At 44.1% G+C, this 9,650-nt stretch overlaps 1 protein-coding gene across 1 annotated transcript; it reads left to right on the top strand.

Moving 5' to 3' along the window:
* Positions 1-8,393: 8,393 nt before the first annotated feature.
* LOC119273214 (putative glutaredoxin-C2) lies at positions 8,394-8,816 on the top strand. The gene has a single exon (XM_037554458.1). It carries the CDS (start codon positions 8,394-8,396, stop codon positions 8,706-8,708), a length of 315 nt encoding a protein of 104 aa, XP_037410355.1. The 3' UTR covers positions 8,709-8,816.
* Positions 8,817-9,650: the final 834 nt, after the last annotated feature.

Genomic DNA, 9,650 nt, shown 5'->3' with positions numbered 1-9,650 from the left:
GATGCACTGAAATTTACTGAATTTTGTTTGCAGTAGGAGTATTTGCAGTTCTGAATATATTGTTCACCCAGACAAATCGTGATCAATTTATTGTTCACCCAGACAAGCAACAAGAAAGCCTATAAAGTTATACTAACCAGGTTCTTTTCAATTATTCCTTTACATTCAGCACAACCTACAACTAAAGTACATAATCTAATAACTATTATAATCAAGAGATGCCAAAGCTATTCAGAAAGAAACCAATTAGTGTTGGCTGGAAGGAACTTCAGTGGCAAGCTCTGGATATAACTAAATGACCGAGCCAACCATCAAATCACAAACTTGCGAAACTAACAAGACATAATATTCCCACATGTAACTGTTCCACCTCAAGGCGCTCATAACCAACACCTAAACTGAAAATGAGCTATGAATCAAACAGACAATCTATGTAACAAGTGATGTATAATGGGTGCCCGAGCACATTACAACTGATTTGCCCTCCTGACCGACAATTAGCATGATGCTGACGGTGCTTATGAGCGCATGAGAGAGATCACTAGAAGAATGAAATCAGTAGCCAGAACCCAGAGAAAGAAGACGCAGCTTGCAACAACCATGTAAAGAACGCCAGAGTGACTGAAAGTGTGAACTGACTGCAGTCCAGACGCCGGTATTCCGCGCAAAAGTTCATATCCTTCATGAAGAAAATTGTCACGCTGGCAGAGGCACGGAATCCAGAGAACATGAGAATCACCATGACCTACAATGCGTTCACAAGTGATGTGATCACCCACATACCGTTGGTCAACCAAGAAGTAATGCAAAGCACCCATAACAGCAAGTCTATTTAAGGCTGCCTTATTCTCATACAGGGAGGAAAACAAAAGCTTGGCCAATAGAGAAGCATGACTTGCAGTTTTCCTGAATTTCATTTTTTCCTAAGAACTAATTAATGTTGATAAAAAATATTGGGTTCAGTTGTTTCAGTGCATGCCTTCAGATAATTCAGGCGCAGCTGCATGGACAATAGCAGTGACAAAGTGCACGACTTACCCAATCAATGATAACAAAGAACAATAGAAAATCCGGGGCATGAAGATCCCTGTTATTCCTCAGAGAAAATATATCCTGACAAGCCAAACACAAACTCCACAAAAGCTGCACGATCAACACTAGATTCATGTAGCTGAAATAAAGAGAGACCATAATATACTCGTTACTTGATGTCGACAAAACAAACTTAAGCTCCTGCCCAAGCAATTCTGAGAGTAATAAAGACACTTAAGACTTTATGTAGTTCATAGTCTCAATGATATGAACTTGATATGAAAAAGATACATCATTGGCGCACACTGGCACACTTGTACTCCTACAACAGTCAAGACATGTCACATGCTGACACAGAACCTAACTTGCACAATCCTCATAATTTTTTTATCATGGGAGTAGGTACTGAATGAAAACACGAGGTTTCGTTGTGAGTTTCAGATGGTACAGACTGGTCCCTGATTAGATGGCATCAAGTGAAGCTTAACTCGGAAAAATTCTAGGGACATGTCAATTGATAGGATGGCCTAACCTGCATGTTTCCTAACTTGTGTAAGTTCTCAACAAGTGCACATGCCTAGAAGTTGGGCTCTGTCTATGTGACATATAATCTTTGGGAATATTCAACTTGAATATTGGACGGCAACAAGAGTTTTGACACTGACAATCAGGATTCACTGGAAAACTAAAATGATGCAGCGCACATATTAGACAAATACTAACTTTGCTAGAAACTTAATGATTTGCCCCTGATAAAATTCCCCCACGGTGGAATATCCAAACTCACCTGGCCTGGCTTGCACGACAGTGACGGCGGCGAAGTGGTAAGTTGCGCTGCTCCCCCAGCCGTTGCTGCTCCGCCGCGGGGTCCATGTCCTTCTCATCATCTCGTTGCCTACGTGCTCCACCACCCCCCGCTGCTCCGACCACCCGCTCCCCCTGTCGCTCCTGCTGAACCAGCTGGCCACGGTCGAGGACGACAGGCGCCAGCCGCGACCCGCCCAAGCTGCGCGATGAGGACGACAGGTGCCGGGCCGTGGCGGTCACCCTCGGGGCGGCCATGCCGGCCAAGCACTAGACCTCGTCCATGACGCACGACGATGGTGATGTGCAAGCCCCGGGTCTCGTGAGTGGGAGGGAAGGGGATGGGATGGAGCGGCGGTGGGAGACGACGGAGGCACGGAGCCTCAACAAGCTCGCACCTGATTGCCGTCGGGTGTGTGGAGGGGAAGGGATGAGAAGGGGCGGCGGCCGTGGTTGATGAGGTCGCCGGCTATGGGGGACAGGGGAGGGAGGGGAGTGGGTGAGATCCAGTGAGTGGAGTGGATGAGGTCGCCGGCTGGGTTGGGTGCTTTTCTTTTTTTGAGTAAATTTTTTTCTGTAATACTGCTGGGTTGGGTGCTTGTTGGGCCGTGCTGTATAGCCAGTTTGGGCCTTTGATCGGCAATGTTTTCTCTCCGAAGAAAAAAATACACTAAAGTATATACATGGATCATATGAATAAATGTTTTAACCTTCAAAAACAAATACGAATAAATGTTGTTTTCTCGAAAAAAATGAATAAATGTTTTTATACTTATTACATATATTCAAAGTAACACAAAAAAGTAAAATTGTAGGGAAAAAACCGAATATACTTGGTTTATGTTGGATTGCTTGCATGTTTTTATCTTTTGTCGGACAATTTTCCTTAGCCTGCATAAAAAACTAAACTCTTCTACTAAAATATATAAATAGTTTAAAATGATTTAAGAAATTTCAGATGATATATTATTTATATATGCACATTATAGTTGGTTGTTTCCTCCGAAATAAATGCAACATCTTTGACTAATAATATGAAAAACAGTTTTTCGCTTTTACAAAATAAAACAGCTGTGTTTGTTTCACTCTTACTTTTATTATATATTGTATATGTTTATATGATGCAGTAGAAAACATCATTTATATTTCATCGCAGATAAAGAGTGATGGGTTCCGACATACACACTGATGTAACCAGGCTGGATGCAACGATGACAGACCAGACTGAAACACCACGAGAAGAGGTATATAGCTAATTCTTCTTTGTTTGTGTCTTATATATGATAATACAAAATGTTTATATTTTACATATTATTATTTTTCAGAATATAGGAGACATAGATATGGATTTTGGAGATGCACAAAAAGAATGCATCGACAAGGGTTCTGAAGCGGCGACGCTGAAAGGGGCCGAAAACTCACCGAGTTTTTCAAAACAAAATGATGTGGGGGCGGTGATATCTCATAAAAAACCAAAAAAGAATGCCAATGTAAATGTTATTGCACAAGGTATTATTTTCAATTTTATTATCGATCTTTCCTTCGACATATTGTTTTATGTATTCAACCAATTTGTCTAATTTTTCATACTAATTTGGCTCGTTTTTGTATCATGTCGATAGACTATATTTGTACTCCTAGATATATTACAGTCATTGAATCAATCATGTCTGCCCCCAAAAAAATCATGTTCGTGGACATTGAAGATGCCTTCTTATCAAACGACAATTGGGAGTGCCTTATGAAGGATGATATATTCTTACACGATGATGCAAGACCAATTTGCATAAACTTTGTAATTAATAATATAAAAAACATATAATATCGTAAGACATAGATATAATCTAAAGGTGGAGTTACAGGTGATAAATGATTACATATATTGCATGATGGCTCACGACCATCTACGAGACAGGGTGGGTGAAAAGGTCTATATTATTAGTTGTTTCTGGCCAGATGAAAGAAGACGGAGACACGGACATTGACCCATCAAAATATCATCACATTGTACAACATGTTAATACTTATCTACAACAAGATATGGTTGGTATCGCCTCATTATCCATGTATATGACGATGTTTTTTACTCAGTCCATGATGCGAGATTCAACACGAGGTCAAAAGTTCTGCGATAAGGAAACTATTCAGAAGTTGGCAAATTTGTTTGATAGCTGGCCTGGGATAGACAACATCTCATCGTGCAACATGGTAAGTAAGGTCTTTTGTCCATTGTTTGTCATGGTTTATTATTGTCTGTAATAGCTACGACTTGTAGATTTATCTTCCATATGAATCCATCGGCCGATACATCTTGTATGTCATCGACAAAGAGGCACGTCGTGTATCTATTCTGGACCCTATTCATACAACACAATTGTTGGAGATGAAAATTCTGAGGCACTTAATGAAACTAAAAGGTTTTGCGCGGAAATTCAAAGAAGCACTGGAAATAAAGCAACCAGGGTGGCATTCCGATATATCAAAATGGCAACGTTTATCTCCTGATGGTATTCCAACGAGCGTAGACGGGTAATAAATTTAGAATATAAACATTTATTTTCTATCATCATATTTAATACAATAACAATTTAGAAAATTGCAAGGATTTGTTAGGCTATTTTTTCTTTTATTTTATGCTTTTGTGGGACGGTAAAAACCTGGCGAAGCCGGTTTGTGCGGTGAGTACTGTGCATTACACATGTTTTTAAACCTTCCACATGAAGTATTCATACTAACTACGTATATTACTTGTGCAGAATGGGTATGAATTGAGAAAGCATTTTTTATTATGCTTGCTCAAAAATCGTGCGAATGAAGTTAAAGACAACTTGCCTGATATTGTGAGAGAATTTCTTAAGCGCATCAAGTAGATCTCAATACTTTGCAATAAATTTTTAATTGCATCATCACTTATACGTATACATTGTTAATTTGCTACTTTGTTATCACTTTTGATTCCAAATGAAGTGGACTTCAATTATTATGCAATTATGATTGTGTTATATTGTCTCTATCTATGACTATTTCACAAGCCCGTGGCAACGCACGGGCATTCTATTAGTTATGTTAAAGGATCCGGTTCAGATGTTGAAGTTGGCCTCCGCTCATTCTCGCGAGGACGGACGTCACGACCAGCTACAGCAGTGCGAGCCGGCGGACCGACCTATCACCTATCGAATCTGATACGAGCTGCCTAAACCCGCGTGCGCGAGAAACGAAAACGTGACACGAAATCCTGTGTGCGCGCGATTCGATCTGATTTATATACTACTGGTAATTGATAAACTACGCGAATATATGCAGGCGTGCGTTTGGCCTCGGACCCGGATCCTACTTGGTTCAGCTTTCGGTTGGTTCCCGTCCGTCGAGAACATGTGCTGGTCGACTATCTCCACGGCTTCCACCTGCCAACGTGCGCCGCCGCCACGCAGGCCGGTATCGGTATACGCCGGCGACCGGCGCCGGAGGGAAAGTCGGCTGGATCGTATCGTGATCGCATAGCATCTCCGTCAGGTAGGATTGTCCTGTCTAGGCAGGAATCGATTGACCGGCCGCTGCGCGCGCGGGCGGGCGGGCAAGTACGTACGTAATACCCGCATGCAGCGATATGGCCGGTTCACATCGGGCATCGCATAGATAAGTAGCTACGCCTGAAAAATACTCCCAGCGTTCTAAAATAAGTGTCTCTCTAATACAACTTTATATTAAAGTTAGTACAAAATTGAGACACTTATTGAAATACGTAAGATGGCGTATTGACAGTTTGACACTGGAGGGCACCGAGTCTATGATTGCTCGAGCAAGCACCAAACCAAATTTTGAGAATGCATGTTGTCCGCACTGCATTCTTTCTTTTAGTTTTTTTTAAAACATTGCTTTCTTTATGTGTGTGTGGAAGATAATGAGTTCGCCATCAAATTAATTGTTTTGTTGATTTTTTTCCCCTTCCATTCATGGTACCGCTCTTTGGTTTGCTATGTGTAATTTTTGTTTCCCCAAAAGGTTTAGCTGAGGTAACTAAATTCTGTAATGATGGTCATGTAAGGGTTGGTTGGTCGACTTTAATATATGACATTTCTTTGTATTTTTCTTTGAAGAAACTGACTTTTTTTCGAGCCAAAAAAAGCTGACGTCTTAATCTAGATATGCATGTTCTGTTTTAGTGGATGTACTTCTTGCTATAACAAATTTCCTTTCTGATATAACTTATAGCCGCATCAACTAGTGAAATCTTTCTTTCCTCTCTCGCCGGGCGGGTAGGGCAAAGCCTTCCTCTCCTTGATCTTCACCGGTGAGCCCGTGAATTCGTCTTCCCTTTGAGTGTTGCTCCGACGTCCTGTGGCGGGAATGGGAATCCTGGTGTCTCAACTCTGACTAGTAGATAGGTTAGGATTTTAGTTCTCAAAGGGGCGGCGCTCGGACGGATGACAACACTTCTTTATCGAGTCAGTCATATCTGGGTTCATATCCTCCTCAAGATCATTCATTGAGACGGATTAGACGAAGCTCCAGCGTACATTCCTGTCAGGTCCTCAGGGTGGCGAGGTTAGGGTTTCTTATCATGCATATGTGACCACTAGATTTGGTTTCAGATTCTTCAGATTGATCCAGGTGTTCAACGACTATGACCCCGAATGTGAGGTGTTGGTCCTTAGGGGCACGTGCTCGAAGACATCCTGGCTGTTATCGACAAGGACAGGTCGGCTCCGGTATGGAAGTGCAATATCAACGCATCGACTCGATGGCCGTAGTGGTTGTTCGTGTTGGAATTTAGTCTATTTTGGGCAGCCCAATAACTATTTCAGAAATTCCTAATAAATCCTAGAGGCCCACTTAGCCCATTTGTGCAAGGCAAGGGATACTACTAAAGTTTAGTCCTACATTGCTAGTTTAGCGGGAGTTGGACCTCCTTATAAGGGAGGTTCTTTCCCCACTTGTACGAGCATGAGAACAAGAGGGATATCCACGCGCGCTCCTCCTCCGCTGCCCGCCTCGCCACGCCACGCCTCGTCACGACGCGTGGCGCCGCGGGTTGCGGGAATGAGCCGCTGCCTGTTCGCTTCGCCTCCCTTCGTTGCTTCGCCTCCTGCCGCAGCCTCTTCGCGTCCTTCTCCTGTGCCTATATAAGAGAGGTCGCTCCTCTTCAGAGAGACACAACAGAAGCTCCTCTTCCTCTCGCCACAAAGTTCCGACCACTGCGCTGCTGCTACGTTCTTCCCCATCCCGTCTTGCGGCGTGCACCGCAGGTCGGGACAGTAGGCCTCCGAAACCGCATCTTTTGAGTCATGTACGGGAGAAGGGTGATAAGGTTTTTGGGGAGCGCTCAGCGCGACTACTGGCTGCTTCATCACGGACGATCCGGTCGCCGACGACTACTTCCCCGACGACGACTTCTTCCCCCACATCCACGACCTCCTCGACGACATGGCAGGCGAGGACACCGACCCCAAGTCCAGCGCTTCTGCTGCTGCTGTCCCGTACGTGTTCCTGTCTTTCCTGTTAAAGGTTCTGTCGCGGTTCCTTGTTCTAGTTCTTGTCCTACACATGATAGGTTCTACTTTAAATTTGCTACTTGCTATACTGTCTGCTTTAGATATGATAGGCTACGGTGCATATATGCAGAAGCTATTGACCTTCTCACTGTCAGAACGCATGACTTGTTTTATTTCTACTATATTAGTCATGCTTTATCTAGTATTTCTGTTAATAAAATTATTTGGTAAATTGCTCATATTTCCAACAGTTCGGTGGTTCAGAGACCTCGATGTATTTTTCTATGTTTGATGTATTTGTACTTGTCATGAATTTCTATAATACTTCTGGTTAACTTTTGATGGATGATAAGAGATGCATCAAGTATACATGTACAATATGTTTTTCTACTACTTTTATTCGGAAGGCTTATATTACATATATATTTGTTGTACTTAATGCTTACAGAGTGGAAATGATGCATTTACAAGGTCCAGGCTGCCTTCTGGTTGCATGTTTATTCTGCCGACATTCACATGGTATCAGGGGACGCTTTATTCTTTGAGTACCTACTGCCACCTAGTCGGCGTTGGAATTTCGTTGCCTACTTATTCTTCCAACATCAACGTGGAAATTCATGATGACGTTGTGGTAACACGTCGAGAATACATATGGTAGCCTGATTCAAGGAAGTCGAATATTAATTCACCTCCATTTTCACTTATTCGAAACATCCGTTAAAAAGGAACCATATCGCGTACGTCATACTCATCGTACAAAGTTTACTGAATCAAATAATATAGGTAACCGTGAGATTTTGCCCCTCCCAAAAAGCAAAGATCATAAAAGTGGCAGAATCTCTACATAGAGAACACCTATTCTTCCGCGATTAGCCACGCACAACGTGATATCACAGATCACCCCATCACTCTAACGGTCCACTTGCCCCAGTCATCTATAAATAGCTAGCACCGTTTCAGATCAGATCATCACCGTCACAAACAAAAGCATCGCTGGCTACCCAAGTGAAGGGAGCTAGTTAAGATCAATCAATCGAGATCGAGAGAAGGAGAGAGCTACCAGCAATGGCGGAGAGGGTGAGGAGGCTGGCGTCGGAGCGCGCGGTGGTGATCTTCGGGATGAGCAACTGCTGCATGTGCCACGTGGTGAAGACGCTCTTCCAGGAGATGGGCGTCAGCTGGACGGTGCACGAGCTGGACAAAGACCCCCGCGGGAAGGACGTTGAGAGGGCGCTCGCTGGCATGGTCGGCCGGAGCCCGCCCGTGCCGGCCGTCTTCATCGGTGGTGCGCTCGTCGGCCCCACCGACAAGGTCATGGCGCTGCACCTCGGCGGCCAGCTCGTGCCGCTCCTACGCCAGGCCGGCGCCCTCTGGCTCTGAGCTAGACAGCCCCATACAAATGCATGGCTGATGCGCATGGAGTACTAGCTTGCAGTTACAGAGTTATACTACAGTACTACGTACACTACATGTGATCACAATATGAGAATCCACCTTATGCATACATAATGCTGTTCGATCGGTTAATGCCGTATGTATTGTACATTGGGTGCAGCTACATGTCAGTCCATTGGTTTTTTTAAATTTGGGTCAGTCGACCGTTCTGGACCGTTGGATGAAGATCATACAGCGTCTGGCCCTTCTTCTTCCACTACCACAACTCTTCTTCTTCCCAGACCGCCGCACGGGCCGCCGGCCTAACCGCCGGCCCCCGCTGCCCGCAACCGCCTCGCCACCCCGCCCTCCCCTAAATCACCCCCACTGCCGATCTTGTCGCCGCCCCCGACCATCCCTCTAGCCCCGCCCGCTCTAGTTTTTTTTCTCCGGTGAAGCCCCACCGCCACCCCACCGGGGTTGCCCTCCGGCGAGCCCCTTCTTTCCCTCCGGCTCACTCCGGCGAACCATTCAAATTGATTGACCCAAATTTAAAATTCAATCGACTGTCATTTAGCTAAACTGTTGTACATTACAACATATAAACATGATTCCAGTTACACACCAGTTTGTTAACTGCATTGCATGCATTTGCCATTTGCCCCTGCAAAAGCTCAGATCTTGCAGCAATGCAGCCCATCATCTAGGAAATTAGGACTCCAACAATGCATTTCTAAGTCCGAGAAAGCAAAATTGCTTGAAAAAATGAGAGAACCCCCAATGAAAAACACCTTGGTTAGTAAATTGTTTTTACTGAAGTCGATTTGCTATCCGCCTTTCCCAACTGTTCCATGCAAATCCAACGCCTCACGTTCTTCTTCCTCCTCCTATCCAAATCCAGGGACAATTTTCTTCTTCCCCAATGTGCTCTGCACTTTCTCCACCCTA

The sequence above is a fragment of the Triticum dicoccoides genome, chromosome 3A (assembly GCF_002162155.2).
Source record: "Triticum dicoccoides isolate Atlit2015 ecotype Zavitan chromosome 3A, WEW_v2.0, whole genome shotgun sequence".
In the NCBI taxonomy this organism is placed as follows: Eukaryota; Viridiplantae; Streptophyta; class Magnoliopsida; order Poales; family Poaceae; genus Triticum; species Triticum dicoccoides.
Note: the sequence above shows the minus strand (reverse complement) of the source record. Positions and strands in the feature narration are given on the sequence as shown.